The sequence below is a fragment of the Tasmannia lanceolata genome, unplaced genomic scaffold (genome assembly GCF_043159265.1).
Source record: "Tasmannia lanceolata isolate RefF3 unplaced genomic scaffold, GAP_Taslan_0.1 ptg000020l, whole genome shotgun sequence".
NCBI classification, from domain to species: domain Eukaryota; kingdom Viridiplantae; phylum Streptophyta; class Magnoliopsida; order Canellales; family Winteraceae; genus Tasmannia; species Tasmannia lanceolata.
The window spans coordinates 2,229,865-2,255,179 of NW_027518697.1; the positions used below are offsets into that span (position 1 = coordinate 2,229,865).

The 25,315-nt window shown below is 38.3% G+C and overlaps 1 protein-coding gene across 1 annotated transcript in view; it reads right to left on the reverse strand.

The window, feature by feature from the left end:
- Window positions 1–190: 190 nt before the first annotated feature.
- The window catches only part of LOC143855229 (protein disulfide isomerase-like 5-4), a 49,568-nt gene continuing 24,443 nt past the window's right edge, over window positions 191–25,315 (reverse strand). The window contains exons 4-15 of the mRNA XM_077365463.1: window positions 21,318–21,375; window positions 12,006–12,190; window positions 8,238–8,295; window positions 7,483–7,523; window positions 7,268–7,342; window positions 4,707–4,763; window positions 2,610–2,676; window positions 2,281–2,427; window positions 1,082–1,306; window positions 783–941; window positions 615–692; window positions 191–529 (exon numbers count right to left, since the gene is read on the reverse strand). Coding sequence (XP_077221578.1) covers window positions 452–529; window positions 615–692; window positions 783–941; window positions 1,082–1,306; window positions 2,281–2,427; window positions 2,610–2,676; window positions 4,707–4,763; window positions 7,268–7,342; window positions 7,483–7,523; window positions 8,238–8,295; window positions 12,006–12,190; window positions 21,318–21,375 — 1,228 coding nt within the window. The 3' untranslated portion in view covers window positions 191–451. The remainder of the gene's footprint in view (window positions 530–614; window positions 693–782; window positions 942–1,081; window positions 1,307–2,280; window positions 2,428–2,609; window positions 2,677–4,706; window positions 4,764–7,267; window positions 7,343–7,482; window positions 7,524–8,237; window positions 8,296–12,005; window positions 12,191–21,317; window positions 21,376–25,315) is intronic.

Here is a 25,315-nt window from a genome sequence, read left to right on the forward strand (position 1 = left end):
AGTAAAACTTGAGCTGAGGTGGTTCAATTTAATTCTTCTCTTTGTAATCAAACAATGAAAAAAACAGGAAACTCTGGAAAAGTTTTTCTTTTCCAAATTTGTCCAAAGAGTTCATGACCTAAGATATATATAAAGCTTCTCTTAATGCAGGACTCAGACAGGCCATCATCTTAAGTGTCATGCTATGGGGTTTGTAGCTTTAATCACCTTTCAATAGCATTTATCTTCTCCTTTTTAAAGACATTTCTTGTCTTAACAATTATAAATCCACTGGAATTAGGCAGCCAAAACGTTTCTCTGTCTCTCTCTTCTTCTTTTTTTACAGTTACAGCATGCTTTGTTTTCTTAGCTACAAAAAAAAAAAATGCAAATTCTAGCTAGAACAATATGATTGCCAATGGGGAGATCGAAAATTTGAGCAGTTTTTATTTCAAAAATCTTGAATTTCCAGTCAAATATGTTTGCCTAACTCAACCTTTTTCACCAATCGGATTGTGTTGTGCAGTATCGATTCCAATATCCCAGCAACCTGAAATTCATGAAGACGAACAAATTTAAAAAAAAATATGACTATAAATCATAGAAAGAATAGTCAGATAGATTCAAATGCTAACCGTGAAAACACCCCCGATAATAGCACAAACGTTTGTGATGAAGTGTGACAAGGACTTTGGATTTTCTGTTACTAAAACCTGACATAAAAAGAGGAAAATGTAAGAGGGATAGAAAAAGGAAACTTTTTGCCATTTTTTAGATGGTGTAGATGGATTTGGATGCAAAACCTGCATAGGAGAGAGCTCGAAATGGAATTTAGCAACTGGAATGTATGTACTCTGCATCAAACTACTATGGGCTGTGTACTCATACTCGATGAAATGAAATTCCGGAGAAGATCTTTTTGATACTAACTCAGTCTTTACAACTTGAAGGTAATGCTCAATCTGTAAATCCAAACAAAAGATAATTGCAAATCAACCGCTTTTATGTGCCATACGAAAAATCTGGTTTAAACTTGTGTATCAATATCGTAAAATAACAAAAAAAAAAACACAATAGAGAAAGAGATAAAGTTTAAACTTACAGTAACATTTGCATGTTGATCAGCATGGTTAGTAATGTATTCCCGACCAGTCAAACGATCAATACTTCCACCAAGATACGGTGTTAGTCGTTTCAAATCAGTTAGCATTCTTGTGGAGAGCTTTCTACCAAATGAAAGATGTGAAATGACATGTGATACGTTAATTTGAGAAGGATCAAAGGAGTGCGCTCCAGAATGAGCTGTAATGACAAGGTTGCCCGGGACCTGAATTGTGTGTAGACTGTTAAAAACCTAGGCGCCTCAGAGTAAATAATGTAAATTGCTGGGAGTCAATCAGAATTTTAAACATGCAGCTGGATGACCTTGAAAAATACATTAGATCAGAAATGCAATTATATATATATATATATATATATATATATATATATATATATATAGAGAGAGAGAGAGAGAGAGAGAGAGAGAGAGAGAGAGATAGAAAAGTGTCTTTGGTCGATCTACCAGATAACTTATCTGGTCGGTCGACCAGAAATACATGGGGGCCCACATTGTTTGGGTGATGCAAACCATTCATTTGATTGGCCCTGACATAGATAGGGTGTGCCAAAAAATCGTCTCCAGAGGATCATTCTAACCCTTGATTTGTGGAGGTGCGAAATGGACGGCTATCAAATCTGTCCATTTTGCACCTCAATGTATGTATATATGTATGTATGTATGTATGTATGCATGCATACATGTAAGTATGTATGTATGCATGCATGTATGTACAAGAAGTGTAACTTGCATTCAGATACTCCCAACTCTTCAAGCAACAATAGAATAGTGGATTGTTAAAAATAAATAGGATTTAGGACATCAAAAACCAGAGATGGCATACTCATGGAAGCCAAAGTTATTTTCAGTTAGAAAAAAAGTTAATTTTAACTGACTTTACCGAACCGGACTTTCCCCTTCAAGAAGTCAAAATCTTGTGCAAAAAGTTGCTGTAACTTGAATCTTGACTTGGATTCAAGAATAGAATGAATCTGGATTGACTTATACAGATAGCATTCCAAAGTTACATGGCTACATCGATATTAATTCTCCACCAAAAAGAAAGGGCTACTTATACAGATAGCATTTCGAAGTGAAAGGGATCTGATTATTATTTGTTTGGATTTCAAAATGATACAAGGTTCCTTTGCACTTAGCTGCATATGAAAAAGAAACAAGCAGTATAAAAGAATAATTTTTACCTTCTTAACACGCACAAAACCCTCTATTCTGCACCCTCCTGTCGATGGTGCAGGGCGTTTTGCAGTGTCTATGGTATCATTTGATTTATTCTCCAATGCAAGCTTATGAGACTCCAATGGAAGAGGTGCAACCAAAGCTTCCATTGCCTGAAATATAAAATCTAGTCAAGCACCTAGTCCGGACATTACAAATAGACAATAATGTATGGAATATTAATGCCTGAACTTTAGGAACACGTCGCAACAAAATATACATAAATAATATGCAAATGGCATTATTAAACATGAAATTGATTACCACAAAGTTCAATCTTAAGTGTTATCCATACCGTAACTACACTATCTGTGTCTCGCTCTCCATAATAAGATTCGTGCTCATGATGGTTATGATTATCCCTGTGTCAGAAACAACTGTGATGATTATCCAAACTAAATTATATAAAACTAAGTATAAAAGGGCATCAAGTAACATCTTAATTCATAGAAGACTTTTTTTTTTTTGAAAGAAATTAATTCATAGAAGACTTATAGACCATATAAATGAAAAAAGGAACAATTGTTGTTTCACTCAAATGCCATGATAAATTAAGCATGTAAAATGGAACTGGAAGTGATTGCAAGGACCAGTTCACTCAAGAAAGTTCTACCCATACGAGGATCATTATATTCAAGATAGAGTGCTTCATAAATTTTATGTCTTCTAGTGGTTTGAATCCTGATTCCTAACTCCCATTATTGCTGTCCGGATGTTGATGTGAATTACCATTAGCACATGATACTCTAAAACTTCAAACCTTTGTTATCAAATCTGTTCCGGTGACCGAGACTCCTCCAACCAAATTCCGAGAATACATATTTTACTGGTAAAAACATCCACCTAGTTAGCTGTTGATGCGCCTAAAGAAGGGAAATGATAAACCATTCCCCCCTCCCAACCCCTCTCCCTTTTCCCGTTTACTGGTTGTGAAGCTCAAATCCGGTAAAATCCTCTCACTCTCTCGATTCTCCAGCTGTACTTTATAAATTAAAGTCATCTTTATTCCTTTTAATCTTCTCACTACCCACGCGGCCACCTCTCTTCTTGATCAACGCTCCCCTTCTCACCCCCTCTCTTCATATATTTTTTCTCTTCTCACCATCACTACTCTCCTCCCACTCTCAAATCTCTCTCATGTAGTCATGTAGTCAATATGTAGTTGTGCAAGGCCGCTTCTCGTTATAGAAGGTGGGACTTTTGGATCATGGAGATGTCAGAGTAGTCAAAAAACTTGGTTGATCACAGTGGGGATGTAGCTGTTTCAGGGAAGCAAGTAAGGATTTGAGGATGGGAAATGTGGCGCAGAGAAGATCAATGAGGAAGTGGGAGGAGAGCTGTCAGAGCTGGTTGATTTTGCTGGTTCTTTTTCTCTCGTGCTTATGATCTTCATACCGTAGTCATCATAGCAATTGCAACTTTAAGCCTTCTCTCATCCCCCAAATTAATGATTCCTTTTGCCTTCCAGATCAACGGCATGATGGCCGCCCATAGCCACTTCGAGATCAACCACATTTACCTCTAATCCTCTGCAAAACCAAAAAACCAAAACATATACCACTGGCGGCATTTAAAATTCAACATGTAAGTCCCATTTTTTAACTTTTTTTATCCCACAATCCCACCCCAACAAGTTAGCAAGACATCCACTTCTTCCTTATTCTTGTGTTTTGACCGGTCCAAGTCACAATCCGTAAGGCTTGGCTTGCTCTCACTCTTCATGACTTGGGCTTGCTTGTGCCTTCCCCTTCTCCTCAACTTGGTTCCTCTACCCTGTGATGTGAAAGGAACTTTATTTTTGACATGTCTCACTTTCGTCACCCTAACAACAAAAAGATACCTCCTACCCACAACCCCACGAAGAAAGTGTTTGTCATCGTACGCTTGGTCTTCATAGTAGGATCTTGTTGAATCCCAACAAAAATAAAAAGATAAAGAAGAATAGAGGATGGATTGAGGCTGGTTTGGGCAAATTGCTGCTGGAATCTCAGCGGGCAGCAATGGAAACCCACAAGAAATAAATAAATGGTTAATTTGCCCAAAATCCTAAGCCCCTTACTAGAGGTAGCCAAGAGAGAGGGAGTTTCTACGACCGGATTCCCACTGGATCTCTAGCAACTCCACAATGATTTGAAATCAACTGACTTGTTGATCATGGTTTTGACCCTTTGCTTATAATCGAAGAAGATTCCTGTGAGGACAAGGACGGGGCAATGCAAAGGGAATGACAGAGACTCCTTCGAGACGTTCTTTCTTTGATGATATATGTACGCCTTAAAGAGTCATATACGTACCCCTTATATTGCAGAAAAGGAGAAAACAAGAAATTTAATATTGAAAAAACAATATTCTGCTGGCTAAAAGATACAAAACATGTATATGTGCTTTGTACCTAATGTCGCTTCCTTTGCGAAAAATGCGAACAGATGGATATCCCTGTACATGATGCCTGCAGAAAACTGTATCAGGGCATTTCATGTTTGACATCCGATACTGAAAACTAGTAATAGAAGGAAACAAAATTTATAGTTAATCAACTAAGAAACAACAGTACAAAGACCCGTATAAAGAAAATGTAATGTAAAATCGCAAACATTAGCTCTCAGTTTCCTTAATTGGCATGAAGAAAGAATTTATATCTTCTTATCAATCTATTTCCAAGGTGACAAGTTAATCATAATTGATATGCATGAAGAAAGAATTTATATCTTCTTATCAATCTATTTTCAAGGTGACAAGTTAATCATAATTGATATGCTACCCAAAAATCCCACGAGAACCTTCCATCTATTATATTCTGTAAAAGGAGTAACAAGAAAGGGGTATCAACGACACCAGCCTAAAAAAGATCAGCATAACGCCAGCCTTAACACTGTTAAATTTTCAAACCTTCAAGGCCATTAGGTCCAAGTAGGATTCTTGTCGAACTTAATAACCACACTGCCTGCTTAAGGAATCCTGTCAGACCATTACGCACTAGGTTGAAGGAGAAATCTTGTCAAATTCATGAAGGCACCGCATAGGTCAAAACAGATGCAGAGACAATGGAAAGCTTTAGGTCTTGGTACCTCTGGCCAAATAAAGGGACTGACCGTGCAAATCCATGGATTGAAGCTTTTATTCAACTATAGTGTTTTTTAATTGGAGATATATATTTTGGATTCAATATGAGAAGCCGCAACAATGACTGGCACAGGAGGTTCTGAGGACGAGCAAGAAGAATGTCTTCAATTAATAAATATGTAAGCTTTGGCGTAGAATCAAGCATGGTTCTAAATTTCGGCCGAAAAATTTCGTTTCGGTCGAAATATTTCAATTTCGGTTGCTACTGAAATGAAATCCACTTGGTTTCGGAACAAAATACAAGATTTCTTTATAAATTTTCGGATTTCATTAGAAATTTGGGAATTTGTCCAAAACATGTCATTTTTCAGATAAGAAGTAAAATTTCAGTCGAAATGCCAGACAGTTCGATCGAAACTCTGACAAAAATCAACTCCGCACTCAGAAAAGAGAAGAACAACGAGATTCCTTCAAGTCATTTCTAAAAAACGATAGAAAAAAAAAACTAGTGGTGAAGACTAACATAAAATTAAAAATAAACCTGGATTTCGGCTGTGATTATGCACCGAAATGTTTCCGCGATTTTACAAGATTTCATCTGAAATTTCATACCAAAACCGGAATGTTTCTGTTTCGCTGATGACCGAAACCGAAACCGAAATTTAAAACCTTGGTATCAAGGCAAGATGTATGTATGATATATTCATTAATGAAAAAATTTCAACAAGGATGATATCTTGAGAAATGGCTATGGCAGATATTGTTAATCTTAATAGATAGATGTGACTGAAGACTTTGCTGAATATGGTTCAAACGGTGACTCCTATGGTCCTACCCGTTTGGATCATCAAGACTAACATATGTGTCGTGTCAATGTTGTGGGGCTTAAAGAACTAAGCTACTAATATTCTATTTAATCGGTATTTCAATTCCATAAGAAATTTCATGGTCAGCTGACAAACTTGCAAGGGTGTCTTAACGTTCCAGAGAGTGCCACGAAAGTTGATGGATCGGTATCCTTAATGTCCCCACTTATTTCTTTCTTTTGCACATTTATTTTAGATTCCCTTATCGAGAATAGGCAACCGGTGACTTCTACGGTCCTACTACTATTCTATTTAATCGGAATTCCATGAGAAATTTGAACGTCAGCGGACAAACGTACAAGGGTGTCTTCAACGGTCAGGAGAGTGCCACAAAAGTGGATGGATCGGGATCATTAATGGCCCCACTTATTTCTTTCTTTTGCGCATTTATTTTAGAATCTCTTTTCGGTAATAGGCATTTGTAGGGTTCAAAAAAAAGGTTAGCCTCATCCTCACCCACTCTCCATGTGAGACGCCAGCCCTCGGCTTCTATGGTGTTGGGTGGAGATACCCCCCTCCACTGTTTTCTCAATATAACTGTCTCAAGTGTAAGAAAATCCACAGCTATCAACAGTGACCAGCGAAATCAAAGTAAATACTTAGTAAAAACTAAGCACCATGGCCACCACACGACTAAAGAAAGCCCCGGTTCCATGTATGTGTCCAAACACAATGGGGCATCACAGAAGAAGAAGTCAATGTTTAACAGTAAAAAGTAAGTGATATGCAATTAATAGAAGGGAGATGATTCCCCCCCTGTAGGATTATGCGCCCCGCTTTTAACGTGATTTGACGTCAAAAAACGCTAACGTCTGCCCACAATTCCGTTAAAAGGGGAGGGGGGGCGCAATAATCCTAGAGGGGTGCTGGAAAAATCATCTCCCTTAATGAAAACACTATGATTGGAAAAAGTCGAAAAACTAAGAGAAATCTGAATCCCTCCTAATGACAGATCTGATATGAAATACAATTCTTCCATAGATTGAAATGAAACCCAATGTACAATGAGCAATGTGGAGAATACCTTCGGCACAAGTCACCTTCTTCAGTGCAATCAACCTTTCCCATGAGAATCCGTCCATCCTGTTCAGGATCATATCTGAAGATATGAAATGTAATTAGATTCTTGAAAATAGTTGCCCCAAACACAAAAATCAGTTCACATTAGGCAGTCACAAGTGTACTATTTAGAAAACAGTCATGTTCCAGAAAATAATATATCGATGCAATTTAAAGTACCTTTCTCTTATTATTTTCGCTGCCTTCTCCCATGACGGTTTCTAGAACAAACAATCAATAGTGAGGCTTTGTATAGGTCAAAGTAGCTTGAAATTAAATTCAAACAACTTCCAAATATTCATTTTTAGATTACATTGCAACCGATGCCTTAGATTATTACTATGAATCACAAGTTTACTATCAACGAGAAGTGTACTATAAATTTATCAGGGGAAATCTGTGAGAATATCAATTAAAAAACAATCATTCAAAAAAAATATCAATTAAAAAACAAAAGACAAAAGGGACTGTCTCAGGTTAGTAAATCACATATTCAATTTATTTACCATTGTATTGATCGAACATATTTTGATCAAGGTTTTAAATCTCGGTTTCGGTTTCGGTACGAAATTTCGGACGAAATCTTGTAAAAATTTCACCGAAATTTCGGAAATTTCCGAAACGTTTCACCGAAATTTCCGAAATTTCGGGTGAAATTTTGTACTTCACCGAAACGTTTCACCGAAATTTCCGAAACGTTTCACTGAAATTTCTGAAATTTCACCGAGATTTCCGAAATTTCACCGAAATTTTACCGAAACGTTTCGGCGAAATTTGGTACTTTTCCGACTCACTGTGAATTTCGTTTCGTTTTCCACCTAAACCGAAATTTAAAACCATGATTTTGATACTATAGGGTACATACTAGTGAAATAAAACGGATATATAGAAAATTCTACACAATTGAAGGAAAAAAATAGGGATGGAAATATTACCAAACGATTACTCCAGTAACACCAAGGCGCAAAAAAGTTAACCACCAGAACTGGATACCTGCCGAAGAGACATTCATTACCATGCTAAACAGAAATATTTAAAAGTCTTATGATTTATACTACAAAAGGTAGCATCTAAATAATAGTAAATTACGATAAAAAACTAATGAGTCATATATATATATATATATATATATATATATATATATATATGAGGAAAGTTTTTCTAGTCGGCCCCCTAGAGAAGGTTTTCTACTCTATTAAAAAACCGTTGAATCAAGAAGCTTCTAATCTCAGCCCTACAAAATAAAAAACAACTAGAGTAAAGATATGCTCTCTCTCTCTCTCAAACTCAAAACTGGTTTGTTTGCAACGAAGCTAGGGTTATGGCTGGGTAAAGAGAATACTCAACCCCTCAAAGTTGTATTCTCCCCCTCGGGAAGATCGCAGAGAGCTTGTTTTGAGAGAAGCTTTTCTTGGGTTTCTTCTCCCTCGTGAATCTAGGGTTTCGAACCCTCACACGGTTTTTTTTCTCTCTCTTGCCGGAAAGCTCTCTCTCGCTTGGTGGGTTTCTTCTCCCTCGCGAATCTAGGGTTACTAACCCTCGCACGGTTTTTCAAAACCCTCGTGAAGCTTTTCTTCGGATTTCTCTAATTTCTAAGGTATGGTTTTTTTTTTTCACCAAAAATCACCCCATTCACGGTGGGTTTCTCCGGATTTCTCTTATTTCTAAGGTATGGCCTTCCAAACCCCTAAAATCACCCCATTCAGGCTATGAATGCAAAAAAAAAATAAGAGGTGAAGAGATGGAACAAAACATACCTTAGAAATCAGAGAAATCCGGAGAAAAGCTTCACGAGGGTTTTTGAAAAACCGTGCGAGGGTTAGTAACCCTAAATTCACAAGGGAGAAGAAACCCACCGTGAGAGAGAGAGCTTTCCGGCAAGGGAGAGAAAAAAAAACCTGCGAGGGTTCAAAACCCTAGATTCACGAGGGAGAAGAAACCCAAGAAAAGCTTCTCTCAAAACAAGCTCTCTGCGATCTTCTCGAGGGGGAGAATACAACTTTGAGGGGTTGAGTATTCTCTTTACCCGGCCAAGACACTAGCTTCGTTGCTAACAAACCAGTTTTGAGAGAGAGAGAGAGTCAGTGAAAACCCATTTCGTTCGATTCAGAGAGAGAGAGAGAGAGAGAGAGAGTCGAATGAGGGCATATCATTACGCTAGTTGTTTTTTATTTTGTAGGGCTGAGATTAGGGGGCTGACTAGAAAAACTGTCTGACATATATTGTCAGACAGTATATATATTGTCCATGTTCACGGGTCTCCCAATTACAGCATTTAAGACATTATTGTAAAATGATTCATTCTGTTATAAATAATATATTCAGAAATGTAAACCAATCAAATAGTTTTAATAACACTAAAAAATCTGATAAACTGATGAATGTATTAGCAATAATACTTACTAATTCTCATACCTCGAGAGACTATGAGTACTGCATAAATTGGTAAATCTAAGTATGTTAACTCAGTGTGTCTGCTCTGGGAGGTTTCACAAACCCTTCCACTCAAACGGGAAAAGTTAAGTGATGAGGTAATGGCAAACCCATCCGCTTCTGTCACAAATATGTTGATTGCATCATGGATAAGTTTGGACACTTAATCCTCATCCAAGGCAAATGAACAACACAACATAAAGATTCAGAAATTTATCTGAACAGTTATGATGTCGTGAAACCTCACGCCAAATGCTCAACAAAACAAGATAGCAGGAAAGAAGAATCATCTGCTTGAATTGACCAAGTTTTCGCTTATAAAGATGACGGTCCAAGAAAAATCTGGTGTGAAGCTATCATGACAACATCCTATCTGATAAAAAGTACGTCTTCATTTTTTCCGAATAATAGGTCTCTTCTAAAGGTTCCTTTTGGTAGAATTTGTGATTATTGTGAGATGCAATTGTTGAATGTTTGTATTACGCTTATGCTCCTCTCGCATGAAAAGTAAATTAGAGTCCATTGATGGTCCTTGTGCTATCCAAGATTATGGTGGTTAAGGACAAGGTTTTAAATTTTGGTTTTGGTGTCGGTTTCGGTCACCACCGAAACCGAAACGTTTCGGTTTCGGGCCGAAATCGTGTAAAAATATGATTATGATTCCATTTTTTTTTTAATTTCGACCGAAATGTCTAAAATTTCGGTGTAAATTTCAGTGGGAATTATAACATTTCAGTGGACATTTTTAAAATTTCGGTGGAAATTTTGTTAAAAAGGCTAAAAACGAAATTTCAACCGAAATTTAGGTGACATTTCGGCAAAATTTCAGAATTTCGGTGAAATTTCGCCAAAATCTTGTAAAGAAACGACTTCATGTAAATTTCGTTTCGGTCGCGGCCGAAATCAAAATATTTCGGCCAAAACGAAACGTTTCGACCGAAATTTAAAACCAGTTAAGGAATGTAAGGAGCATTTTTTTTGTGTAAGTTACTGCCTCATGTCATAGTCTTGGTTTATTGCCCTGGTTTTAATGAAAAAAACCTGGGCAATAAACCAAGGGCGACTTTGATAGAATTGAAACAGCCTGCGCCACCCATGAAGAGTAAAACCTTGCTAACTTGACATGCATGCAATCAATGGTGTATACCTATCAACACGAGCAATTGTGCAACTATTGCAGCTCTCAATGTCTCGATGACATAAGAGTCCACGTCCCAGTGTGCAATGGTCCCATGGTCCCATTTCATGGTGCAATAATGATCAGAATTCTGAAGTGCACAGTGTCAAATCTAAAATGAAGTATCTTCTTATCGGCTAATGCCTCCTTTAAGGCTTCAGCATACACTAGTACAGATTGGGAAGGTAGTATAAAAAGGCCTGCTACTCCTTTCTCCTTTAGTTTCACATAAGGAAACCTAGTAACGGAAGAAGAAGATGAAAGCCAGGTCAGATGCTGAGCCTGAATAGACAGTCATTGAGCTATTGTCATTGAGCTTATCTGAATACAATTATTGCTTCACAAATTGAAATAATCTCCATTTGTATGGGGTCTATATTGTGAAAACAGGTGCACATTGCTTCAAATCCATTGCATCAGAAGGAGAGAAAACATAAAGATGAGGATTAACAAATCATTCTAGAAATGCTTAATGAAGGGCTGAGTGTTTCCCATGAGCAACTCTCACTTCATTCATAAAAGTTTGACTGACACTCAAACTCAAAACAAACTGAGCAAGGTTGAAACTTACATCAACGCAGAAGAAAAGTTTCAACTCCAACAGCCAGTAAAGGCATTGCTGTTTCATATTATTCTTCTATTCTTTAATTAAATCATAATGGTTTTCTTAGACACATCCACTTAATTAATGGGGGCATTTAGTCTTATCCATTCGTTTTCTTGCAAATTGTCATTTTTTGGCTTAGCCAGACGCCACGTCCTCTGTTTCTGCTACAATCCAATCTAAGGAAATAAAGCAACAAAGTTGAAATAAATAGATTGACCTCAATTACCAACATTCCTCTAGAGTCCAATGTTCGTCACGTAGACAAAAAAATGGATGGACACGAATCGCTAGGTGGAAACATAATGGTAAATTGTGTAAAATTTTATGTGTACTATGTAACTCTTAAGTCACAAACATCAAATTACTGTATCACTGAAAGTCTGAAACCACCACTTAATGGGATGGATGTTAGAAGAATGTGGTTTGTAAAAAGGAAGTCATTCAATCAAAATAGTCGCATGTGGAAGTCATACTTTGAATACTTACAGATGCACAAATTTGTCAAAATTCTTGGCAGTTATTGGGACAGAGCCTAATTCATATTCTTCATCACCTTCATCTCCATGATTAAGAACTGTGGGAATTGGCCCGGGATGAAACTCAGAGCCAGTTGGATTTAAATTGTGATCTATTGAAAATTTACGTAGTGTTTTTGTAATATTCAACCTGTTCTGCATATCAGAGAATTTGGATTCAGGTTCCCATTCACAATAGTAGAAGAAATAAAAAAACTGGAAGAGATTTGCATTTCAGATAGCAAGAGTGAATGCACAAATATTTCAAATGAAAAACAAAATGAATCAGCATATTGATGTGCCTACTCATAGACCATTATGCATAAAGTGAAGTACACAAAATTTCCTTTCACTAAACTGGAAAACAAGATAGTTATTTGGAAGCTTGAAAGCATCTCTCTCTCTCCCTCCCTCCCTCCCTCCTTCCCTCCCTCCCTCCTCTCTCTCTCTCTCTCTCTCTCTCTCTCTCTCTCTCTCTAGCTTTTGGCAAACTGGAAAACCAGATGATTATTTGGAAGCATGCAAGTATAGTCTCACTCAAACCGGAAAAAAGATGGTTATTTGGAAGCATGCAAGTATATACAAGTATCCCTATCTCTAAAATGGAAGACAGGATGATTATTTGGAAGCATGTAAGTGCTAGAGAGAGAGAGAGAGAGAGAGAGAGAGAGAGTGAGTGAGTGATGTCAAGAATAACTTTATTGATAAAAAGAACATTACAGCAAAAATGGACTAGGTGTCGAAAGAAAACAAAAACAAAGAACAAAACAAGCAGAAACATGATAGAAATATTCATCAGCCTTCCCAAATCAGAATCATACCCACAATGAGTAGCCCACTATGATTCAGCCGATATTTTACATTCTCAGCAAACATGTGTGTCAACACCGACACGCATGTCTACAGGTATTGACACTTCTTTTGATACTTGTAAACATACTATCAGACTTAACATGGGCGTGTTGAGACATTATTGTATCGTTTTAAGTGAAATTCAATTTATTATCGAATATCGTACTTCTTTTATCATTAACTCTTATTTTATTATTAACTCTTAACTAATATTTGTTGTTATACCTCCTCCCTTAAACCTAAAACACTAAACAAACATTCTTCTAATATTATATATATATATTGAACCCTATTGGTCTCTCTTTCTCGGTGCATATTGGTGACTGAAGATCAAATTAGATTGATGAATGCATTGTTATTTTATTATCCCATGTTTCTTTGAGACTTATAGTTGCTCAATCCTAAGATTTATTAGTTTGTTAAATAAATACCATATTTATTTTGTTGCAAATTATGATCAGTAATCAGTAATTTTAAATGTAAGTACACGTATGGCCGTGCCCCCGTTTCTAGATTTTCAGGAGTTGTCGTGTCAGACGCCTCGTGTCCGTGTCAACACTCGGCACACGAATCTGTGTCCACAAATCATAGGTTAGCCCGATCTATCATGCCTTCTCTTGGTAAACCATCAGCTAATTCTTTCGTCGAAATTGGGACATTCATAGCAGAAGTAATATGTGATCAAGAGAGATTCCACGCTTCCAAAATAAACAGAGCTAATCTCCAATGATTTGGGACAGCCTCCTGGCCCAAGCTACTATAATTTTAGAATCTCGCTCGTCAATCAAAGTGAGGGATAACTCCTGGGAAAAAAGAGTCGGGTAAGGAGTGGTCTCAAGACTCAACTCAACTCAACAAAGCCTTTGTCCCAAACTAGTTGGGGTCGGCTAAATAAATCCTTTAGAAAAAATTCATGAAGAATGTGAAGAAATCTATCCGGCTCTAATCTTGGCTCTAGTTGGGTTCTCTACGTGGATCATTTTCTTCCATTCTATCCTATCCAAGGTCATGTTCTCTGTTATGTTCCTAGCTATCAAGTCTCTCCTCACTGTTTCGACCCAAGTTGTTTTCAGTCTGCCCTTACCTCTTTTTACTCCACCAATTTGGCACGAGTCGCCTCTTCTCACCGAAGCATCCAAAGGCCTAAGTTGGATATGTCCAAACCATCTTAAGTGGTGCTCTCTCATCTTCTCCTCAATCAGTGCCACCCCCACCTTTTTACGAATGTCTTCATTTTAAATTCTATCTAACCTTGTGTGGCGGCACATCCATCTAAGCATTCGCATCTCCGCCTACACTCATCTTATGCACATGCTGCTTCTTGGTGGCCCAGCATTCTGAGCCGCACAACATGGTTGGCCTCACAGTTGTCTTATAAAACTTTCCCTTCAACTTCGTTGGGATTTCACGGTCGCACAGAACTCCTGAAACAAGCTTCCACTTCAACCAACCTGCTCTTATTCTATGGTTAACATCCTCTTCAATCTCTCCTTCCTTATGTAGAATTGAACTGAGATAGCGAAAGATATCCCTCTTATGTACCTCCTGTCCAGCCATATTTACTACATCCTCATCCCGCCTCCTTACATTACTAAGAGTGGTCTCAAGACTGGACCTCAAAAAGCATTCACAGTTTCCCCACAATTTCGGGTTCTCTCGAGAGCTACCATTAGAGCTAAGTTTTAACATATTAGGTGGAGGAGGAATTCATCTAGGTTATACTTTCTTCAACATGATCTCCACCATACAAATATCCAATTTCTAGGCAAGCCCTTCACTCCCCAAAAAGCTTCTTAGAACTAACCCATCTTATATATGAGATTTTGGTCTCTATTATAATCCTATTCATTTGCTTTTCTCTTTAAAAAAAAAACTTTATTTTTCTTACACCCAGTTGTTGCAAAATAATGTTGAAGGGAAACACTCAAAGAATTCAACCTTTATCAGCAATGGCATATTACCCAAATGTAAGAATACTTTAACACCGACATTGGAAAAATATGCTGCTCCAAAAGAAATAAAAAACAACCCCAAACTCTATGAGTCACCTTATAATAAATGAAAATATGGTCAATGGCTCCTCATCTTCTTTACAAAGAACGCAGCCACTAACCAATCTAAAATTCTCCCTCTTTAACATGTCGCAATTATTGATTTGTCCCGCCATTGTTGTCTAACAAAAAAGCCACTACTCAATGGGGGACCAGAACACCCCAAACCCTAGTAAAAAGGAGCTTCACTTCAACTTGCACAAGGGAAGCAAACAGGATTCAACATAGAAAACTCCCTGAGATTTTGGAGTCAGATCCTTCTTCGTAATCAAAAAGGAAAGATGTGAAACCCTTCAAGCATGCTAGGTAAAGAAAGTGAACACCTATACTCTTCCTGAAGCATGCAAGGATCATGTTTGACGACAAGAACATATATAACTTTCCATGTTATGTGTGTTTTAAGTTATAATATAACTTTATATAGGAAATTCGAATAGTGGCTATTACAAATTTACTTATGTGTTCAATTTATTAGGATTACAAACATATCATTCAGCAGTTCTTTATACTATATAAATAGGGAAATGATTTCTGCGCTCCAGTGTTTTGATAAACATGCACTCCACTTGTTTGTTGTGTAGTATTTAAAGAGATGTTAGAGGATATTACGGTTCTCAAAAAACTCTTAAAGCCCTTTAAATACTACACAACAAACAAGTGAGCGCATGTTCACCAAAACATTGGAGCGCTGAAATTATATCCCTATAAATAGGTGCAGAATACACCAATAAAAAAAAAGGTGCAAAATAGTTTTTTATTATAAGTTATTATTTAAGGGGGTATCTTTTCATTTTATTTTATTTTAATGATAGCAAATTCATTAAGAGAAAGGGAGACGGAGCAAAACACCAAAAGAAACTAACCAAACAGAATACAAAAAGGAAACAAAAACTCAAGGGGGCAAGGAATCAAACATTTCTAAAGATTCCTTGACCCCCCCCCCCCCCCCCCCCCCGAGCCTAGCAAGACTATCTACAACATCGTTTGCAGATCTTGTAATGTGATGAAAAGCAATAGATGAGGACCCATTCAAATCTTGAATCTCATCGAAAAAGCGATCAAATTTCCACGGATGATGATGAGAACCTCTAGCCATCAAATTACAATGAGAGAGTCCCCTTCTACCAAAACTTTTTTCAAACACTCTTTATCTAACAGCCTAATCCCTTGATGCACTGCATGCACCTCCGCCTCGCTTGCATCTGCTATACCAATAGGACATGCAAACACCCAAAAACTGCTCCTGAATCATTTCTTAGGACACCCCCAATATTGGCAGGGCCAATATTCCCTAAACTTGACCCATTAAAATTAAGCTTTAAAAAATTCAAGGGAGGCAGCTCCCAAAACTGCGCAGGTTTCAACACTAACACATATCTCCTTCCACCCATTCCACGGGTCGAAAGAAGATACAAATTTGAAACAAGGAATGGTCTTTACACAAGATATGATCAAAGCTACCACCTTAAAGTATAGATAGGATGAACTCTTACCCAGTTTTGAAATATCGGTTTTGGTTTTGGTTTTGGTTTTGGTTTCAGTTTCGGTTTCGGTTTCGGCCTCAGCCAAAAATGAAACTTCGGTGGCAATTTCGGTTTCGGTGGAAATTTTCATAAAAGTCTTATAATTTCGGTGGTTTCAGTTCCAAATTTCGGACCCGGCCGAAATCCAAAATTTCAGTCGAAATTTCAGTATTTGGACCGAAATTTAAAACCATGCCTCTTACTATGGTTTTTGAAAACTCTTGCATTTCTTTCTTTCCACGGAACCCATACAATCTCTAAGAAAGATTCTGTAAGCCCAAGGGTTCCCATGGGTTAATCATTCATCTTACCTTCTTATTTTGATGCTAGCAAACTAAATTGATTAGCCTTTTATGGACTAATGTGTTGCCTTGAATTGTTGTGTCATATACAGGAATTTCATGTCATAATCGCCATTACACAACTCAACACATGGCTTGTGGATACACTCATGCATGATCAAAGAGCTTGCACCTACATCGGAGTCATCACCATTTGGAAATGATCAAGTTAAGAAGCTCAAGATAAAGATCCCTCAAGCTACCTAGCAAGTGTCAAGAAGAAGCTTGGAGTTGAACAAGCCATTGGTGACACCTCATGCACCTTCCAACATGCATTGAAGATTGGAGGAAGTCACAAGAGCTAAGACAAAGTTCAAGATGTTCTTTCAAGCTGAGGAAGTCCAAGGAAGTGCAAAGAGCAAAGACATTCCAAGAATATTCAATGGTATACACTTTTAGAATGTATTTAGAGTCCTCTTAATTTTATGTTTAAATGCACTTTCAATAGGTTTTCAAATGGTTTTCATACCTAAGTTTTTTATATCTTTGAAAATCATTCACACTCAAATATGTGTTTGAAAACCTAGGACTTAAGCCCAAAGACCATAGCCCCTGGATTTTAAAGTTAATAATGGAATTTTACTCATGGCCGGTCGACCGGACATGTCGGGCGACCGCGGGATGCTACCTGGAATTTCAGGGCATCTTGAAATTTATCAGGCCGGTCGACTGGAGTGAGCCGGTCGACCAGGGTAAGCCGGGCGACCGCGGATTTGTTTTCTGGAAATCCAGAAAACATCCAGGTTGGGCTTGGCGGACGACCGCGATGGGTCCGATCGACCGCGATAGTGTTTTTGAGCCGAATTTTTATTCAAACATATTGCCTTCGTCGGGCGGCCGCCCTAGGACCGGTCGACTGCGCCGGTATAAAATTTGAAATTCAAAAAGAGAGCCCGATAAGGGCGGGCGACCGTCGTGCCTCGGTCGACCGCCGCGACCTGGAAATAGAGCCGTTGGGGCTTGCGCAGGTTGACTTTTTCAACCCTGTATTTTACAGTTTTACCCCCAAACGGTCATATTTCCTTGTATATACACTATCAAAACATTTCTAAATAACCTTTTGAACCTTTTGCAAGATCAAATCCTATCTTCTTGAACCTAAACTTTTATATGAAAGGTTAAACCTCTTTGTACTTGTATTTTTTCATTCTTTCAAGAGGATCTCCATAGGCTTTACATTTGTATCCATTCTTTGGAGAGATTGTGAGCTATTCAAAGTTGTAATCCGCCTAATCTAGAGGCATTGAGAGTTCTTATCATTTAATTCTTCATTTGTATTTGAGGGTCTCCGATTCGGCCAGCTAAGAAAGGTGAATCATTGTAAGAGGGAGTGTGCCCTCACAAGGCTTCGTGCAGAAAGGGTGTGATCCCTTTAAAGGAGAAGTTGGTGTACGGCTTTGGGATTCGCCCTTTGAAGAATCTTACATTTTAGTGGAAATCCCAATGAGGTAAACTTGGAAGAGTGGAGTAGGACTTGTGATAGACCGAACCACTATAAATCGTGTGTTCCTTGTGGTTGCTTCTCTTCTCCTTCTTCTCTTGCACATTGGTGATTGGTAATCTCTAACCCTATTTGTGTTTATGTTTTAACTTAACAAGGGTTAGTGAATGTATGCTAAAGTTCTAAACCCTAGCTTTCATCATATTGAATATTTGAACAAGGGTTAGACCATAGTTGCTTAATTAGAAAATTAATTTTATTAATTCACCTAATTAAGCCAAGAATTTTTAATTGACCAATTCACCCCCCTCTTGGGTTGTCACACCCGAATTTCATATTCTTTCCATAAGATCTTACCTTTCTTTTTCCAAGGAACCAGTGACCAACCCCAAAATCTTACTTCCCTAGTTATGTGGCAAAGCATAAAGAGATAGTCTGTCATCTCCCCGCCTCAGTACAAAGCGCGCAATGGTCAATAATCAAAAAACCCCTTCTTCGCAAGAAATCAATAGTTTGAATCCTCTCCAAGAGAGCCGCCCAACAATAAATGCACACCCTAGGACCTTGGATTTTCCAAACCCCAGCTACCTTGGAAGAGACGGGGCTAGCCACAAGGTGGAGATAATATGATTTCACAGAGAAGTCCCAGATGAATCCCAGATCCAAATGACCTTAAACATTTTTGTATGTATATCGCTTCATATCAACGAAGCAATACCTTTGATCAGAATTCACATGATGTTATTATAGCAAAAACATGATACAAACTTCCTATCAATGAAGCTAGGGGTGCAAGTTTGGCCCTGTCAGCCCTGGCCCGCCTTGAGCCCGAACAGGGTCAGGCCTGGATTTTCCAACCCTAAGGGCGGATCAGGGTTGATTTTTTTAGACCCTGACTCAGGTCAGGTCGGGTTCTGGGTTAATGCCTCGGGTATCCTGACCCGGCCCGACCCTAAGTTTTCTATTATAGAATTGAACCATCTATGCATGTTTCTTTTTCTAATGTTTTCTATTATCTTAGATTGGTGTTTCTTTAGATTATTATTATTAATTGTCTCTGTTGCCCGTCATGTTGTTGAATTCATATTGTCTTATTTTGTTCCCTTTCTCTATTTATTGATCATTTTGTTCCATATGATAAGTGGTTGCTTTATTTTTGGTACTCTTAACAGGTATTTGTACTAGGGTCAATTAGGGCCGGCCCGGCCCGACCCTGCCCAATCAGGGCCAATCAGAGGGGTCAGGGCCAGCACTGAGCCCTGTAGGGCGGACCATGGGTTGAGGTTTTTCAGCCCTGACTCAGGGCGGGTCAGGGCCGAGATGATGGGATCCAGGGTTGGGCTAGGGTTTTGAAAAACCCGACCCAACCCGACCCTGTTGCAGCCCTAAATGAAGCAATACCGATAGGGTGTTTGTATCAAGTTCACGTGAATACCATGAACTTCATTCATTTTATTTTATTTTTTCACTATTTTCAAAGGGGTTTTGATTGATTTAAGGTTTATGGCCAATATCAACATAGATATGCTAGATTCAACATGAAAAGAATTTGAACCGTGAATCGATGGATTGAAATTGGATACAAAAAATTTATGGGATTCTTATGCACGGGTCCAGGTAGAGTTGGTAGGCCCATCCATCAATCATGAGGTGTAAAATTGCAGGCTCTACTATCTGCATGAGTTTGATAGTGGCCACACCCCATCAAAACCATGAGGTGTAAAATGGCAGGGCTCAACACCATAAAATATGATGTGTAAAATGGTGGTCCCACCCATGATATGTATGGGTCCTAGCACATCAAAAGATGTGTAAGGCGTAGGCTCCACATCATAAACAATACGGCATGAAAAATGGTGGGTCCCTCCTATATTATGGGGCATAAAATGGTGGGCCCCACCCATGCTATGCATGAGTTGTAAATTCTATGGAACCGGGTAAACAAAAATGGGGTTTTATGCTTTGTTTTCCCTCCACCTTAAAGAGAGGGTTGAAATTTACCCATGAACCTTCGGTTTGTGTTTATCGCAAAACCGAATAAATAGGGAGAGAGAGGGGGGGGGCATTAAATCGTAGAGGTAAAGCATTAAATTGTTGGGGATTTTGTATATCCCAAATCTGAATTATTAGGGAAAACTAAATGTTAGCAAAACCGTTTTCTATGGGGAAAATGATTTCTAATAAAAAAAATCTTGAAAAAAAAGCGAATGACAATGGAAAGAAACGTGCTTAGTGTGTGTGTGTGTGTGTGTGTGTGTGTGTGTGTGTGTAGGGGAATGTGATGTCATGTGTGTCTAATAATTCACTACATATCACATTTCACATGTAATTCATATAAATATTTTTTTTTGAAAGGTAGCAATCAATTCATGTAACTATTTATACTTAATACATACACCGCACTTTACATGCAACACATATTCGAAAACACATGGAAAAATATGCATATAATGAACATTTAAGATGAAACTTCGGGAAGTGTTAGAATAAGCACAAATACACACAAAAACCATTCCATAAGGGGGGAAAAGAATCATAATAGTTTAATAATATCGAATGTGTAGTGGCATACTCTGTCACGCATGCCTAATAATTCACTACATACTACATTTCACATGTAATTCATATAAAAAAAAAATTTTGAAAGGTAGCAATCAATTCATGTAACTATTTGTACTTAATACATACACCACACTTTACATGCAACATATATTGGTATGTTTCCTTTGACAGAGTTTAAGCTGAGCTGAAACATTGAGTGGTCAACATTTTGTGGTGCCATTTACGTTTTATAGATATATATTACGCAGTCACAATTACAAGCTACGGAGGTTGGCTCTTAAAGTAATGAGAGATGAATACATCACTTTACAAGTAACAAAGAAAGTGAAGTCAATTGGCAAATAAATACGAGAGTAAGCTACATTTACAATAATAAAAATACAAAATCTCCTTAGAAATGTTAAGGATGGGCAGTTCCAGTATGCCAATTGATAATACTGACTAGAAAAACAGGACGCATAAAAATTTATATACGAACCAAAAAAGGAAATATAAGGAACCATAGAAACTTACTGTTCCCAACACATCACCCACGTCAACCGAGGCAAATTCACATGAGAGAGCAGGAAAACTACAAGCAAGTTGATAAAGGAGTCAACCAACCAGAATAATTAACAGAATGAAAAGTAAGAACCAGTTGCTGAATAACCACTCTTATTGTCAAAGCATGGAAAGTCCAGGGAAAGTGATTGAAAAGCTCCATGCAATATATTATAGGAAACTACAACTAGGAAGATTTCTGCAGTAGATTGAGAAATTATAAAAAATTAAGAAAGCATAGTCACATCCACTTTCGCACTTTGATAAATAAATAGCACCAACCAACAAAGTATACATATGCACATTCATTAGGAAACTTGACCCTCTATGTCAAATGTTTCACGCCTTATACCATGTTTTTAAGTGGATATGATTCTGGCCCATACATATCTCCAGGTATCTTTCTGTATAAAGGAAAAACTAAAGTCTGAGCCCCATCAAAAGCATGATACAAAGATCTATCTTTGAAACAAGGTTCAAAAGTCAAGACTCTGACCCTTAAAAGCATCGGTAGAGGGGGGGAGCAAGGATGGGAATAGGAGCAAAGTGGAGCACAAGAACCGATGGTTTCGCAATTGGGAGTGGCTAGAGAACACCTGTAAGTGAGTGGATCCAGCTTTTACGCACTGAACAAAATAGCTTTGGAAATTCGAAATCCACACAAGAATGATTTATAAACCTAATCGAGAACATCTTACGGGCTTGTTAATCAGATTGCTATGTATCGGGAAAAAGATATTTCCAGCAAAATGGTACAGTAGGAAAAAAAAGTAAAAGAGATTAAAACAGGACTGGCATTCATAGTCATACAGTAGGAAAAAAACAAGTAGCAGCTGAAACATATAAAAATAACTCAAATTCCTATGAACTCACTGATTTTTTTTTTAAAGGTAAAAAATTTTATACAAGAGAGAAAAGAAGAGACCGATAAGGTCGATACAAGAATAGAGAAAAGGATATACAAGAGAAAAAATTACTTCAACCCCCAATGTAGAAGATCAAGGGGAAAGGAAGTCATAAAGCTCCAAGCCCACTTTCATGACTTCCTCCTTGGCAAGCCTGTCAGCCTCACCATTGGCCGACCTTTGGATATGGAAGAAAGAGATACTAGAATTGCCCACCCTATCGTGGATCTCATCAAAGAAACATGCAAAACGCCACGGGCGTACTTGGGACCCGTAAATCCACCGAATCACATTAAGGGAGTCCCCCTTCCACATTCACTTTCAAGGAGTTGAATCCCCTGAAGTGTTGCGCACACTCCCGCCTGACTAGAATCGGTTTCCCCAATGGAACCCGTGAATGCCCACTTCACACGAATCATCTCTAACAACCCCCCCCCAAACCCAAAATAAATAAATAAATAAATAATAATAATAATAATATTCTGGATGGACCTAGACTCCCCATACTTGATCCATCAAAAATTTAGCTTCAAGAAGCTAAGAGAGGGAGGCTCCCATATCTGAACAAACTTGGGACAATGATCTGAGCAATTGCAAATCACCCTACACCCGTTCCACAAGTCAAAGGCGGAAACAAATTTGAAAAGGGGAAGGAGCTTTACCCATGAAATTGTGAGGGCAATCACCTTATCGAAAAGGAAAGAAGAATTCTTGGATTGCCCATTAAAAACCCTAGCATTTCGCTCTTTCCACAATACCCAAATTGTTGCTAGGAAAGATACATTCTAAAGAATCTTCCCTTTTTTCTTCCATGGCACCAAAGACCACCCACCCATAAGATCTAGCAACTTTGCAGGAAAGACCCAGAGCACACCAAACCTGCCCAATAGCTTACTCCATACCTCCCTCGCCACCTTACAATGAATGAACATGTGATCAACCGATTCTCAAGCCTCGATGTAGAGGGGGCAGTGATCTATTATAATCATCTCCCTCTTTCACAAAAAATCTAGTCTGAATCCTTTCAAGGAGGGTGGTCCAACCAAAAGTACAAACCCTGGACCCGGAGCTTGGATGGTCCAACCTTTAGCTACTTTGGAAGGCACGGGGCAAGGAACAAGCTGCAGGTAGAATTCAAGATTTAAAACCACTGATGTTTTCATCTAGCAGTCACATATGTAACATTTCTTCCAACTGAAATTAGCAAAAACTCAAACTCCAGTTCTTAACCAAAATTAATTTCTGAACTTAGTTAAACTGTGGAAATCAAATTAAAACAAAAACTCCTAATGCTCTGTTTGGTTGCCGGGTTTTTTTTGTTCCTGGGAGTTATGTGGGAGAGTAAGTTAAATTTTGGTCCCATCCCATGTTTGGTTGCCTTTTACCACTAGGTTTTTTTTAATCCCACTCTTGTAATGATTACTTGTGGGGTGAATTTTTTAATCCCACTTTTGTAATGATTGCCTTTTCATCCCATCCCAAGATAACCCCAGGAACAAAAATAAACTCAGGAACCAAAAATAAGCTTGAGAAGAATTTTTTTCTACCCAACAGTTCAAGCAACCAAACAAAGGTTTTTTTTTTCCCACCATATCTCCCAGGGTATTTTTTTCTCCCACATAACCAAACATGGGATTTTTATTTTACCAGGATACTTCCAGGACTCTTTTTTTCCCCACTTATCTCCCAGGGTATTTTTTTCTCCCACATAACTCCCGGGAACAAAAAAAACATGGCAACCATACAGAGCATAAGAGACACTAAATTAGCACTCGTAAACTAATCCCCATAAAAAATCCTGTTAGGGCTGTCACTAAATCAAATTGAACATCGCCTAAAGGCACCACAACTGAAAACGACCAGAAACACTTAATCTTGTAGCGATTTGAATCTAGAATGGGCCCTTGCTGCATCATGATGACATCATCAGTACAGCTAATTTCAGGCCTATAACTTCTTCCTCTAATAAATCTGCAGAAGGAATGAAACTGTTTGTTTACGTGGTGGTGGGACCTTGGGCCAACCAGAATTGCAACAATGCCTCACCCCCGTCTTCCCCTGAAAAAACCGACCCTCGGGTCCATGTTTTTATTCAATTTTTTGACATCAACCCATGTGGTTTGCTTGATCAACTTGTCCGTCCAATGGACACAATATTGAAAACGTGGTTGTTCATCACGGCGAGGCCTGTGTTCTCAATCGGCGAAGCCTTTCAATTTTACATTGTTTTAGACTGTCTTTAACTTTGTGTGTCTTCTTCACTTTCAGTCAATGGTCCATAGCTATGATTTACCCGACACTTCGAATTTATTGCCGACACACGTGTCATGCCGTGTCTGACACGACACGCATGTCCACCCGTGCCGACGCTCCTTTGGACACTTTTAAATGTACTACTATAAGTGTTAGACTTAATTTGGCTGTAAGGACACGTTTTTGTGTTGTGTCAAGTGTGACATTCTGTATTATTATTGCAATTGTCTTTACCTCTTTTATTATTAACTCTTCTTTTATTATAAACTTTTTTTAGTGCTTCTTTAACTAATAGTTGTTGTTGTGTCATATATATACTTTCTATTTCAGACGTGTCCCCGTTTCTAAATTTTTGGGGTTCGCCGTGTTGGCACGCGACACCCGTGTCCGTGTCCATAAATCATAGGTCCATAGTAATCATAGGGTTCAAAGAGAGTGAATACCAATGAGATATCCATGTCACTGGAGAGTTCAACCTAATATGCATTGTCACCCATTTTTATCAAAACCTTACATGGTCAAAGCTTGTACGTTGAATCTTATTATCGGTACCTCCTTTAAACCTCTCCTTGTACCCAAAAAGCAAACCCACAATCAGAACCGTGCAAAATGGTCACCTATTACACAGCTCACTAACTCTGCTAGGGGTGGGGGTACCTATTATTCGTCGGGGGTCCGGCGCACACAGGGCCTCGGTTTGTTGCGTGGACTTCCTATGCATTTCCTACAAAGTGAAACCCAGCTCAGCTCCTCTCTCTCTCTCTCTCTCTCTCTCTCTCTCTCTCTCTCTCATCTTGAGTTTCCTCCCAACAT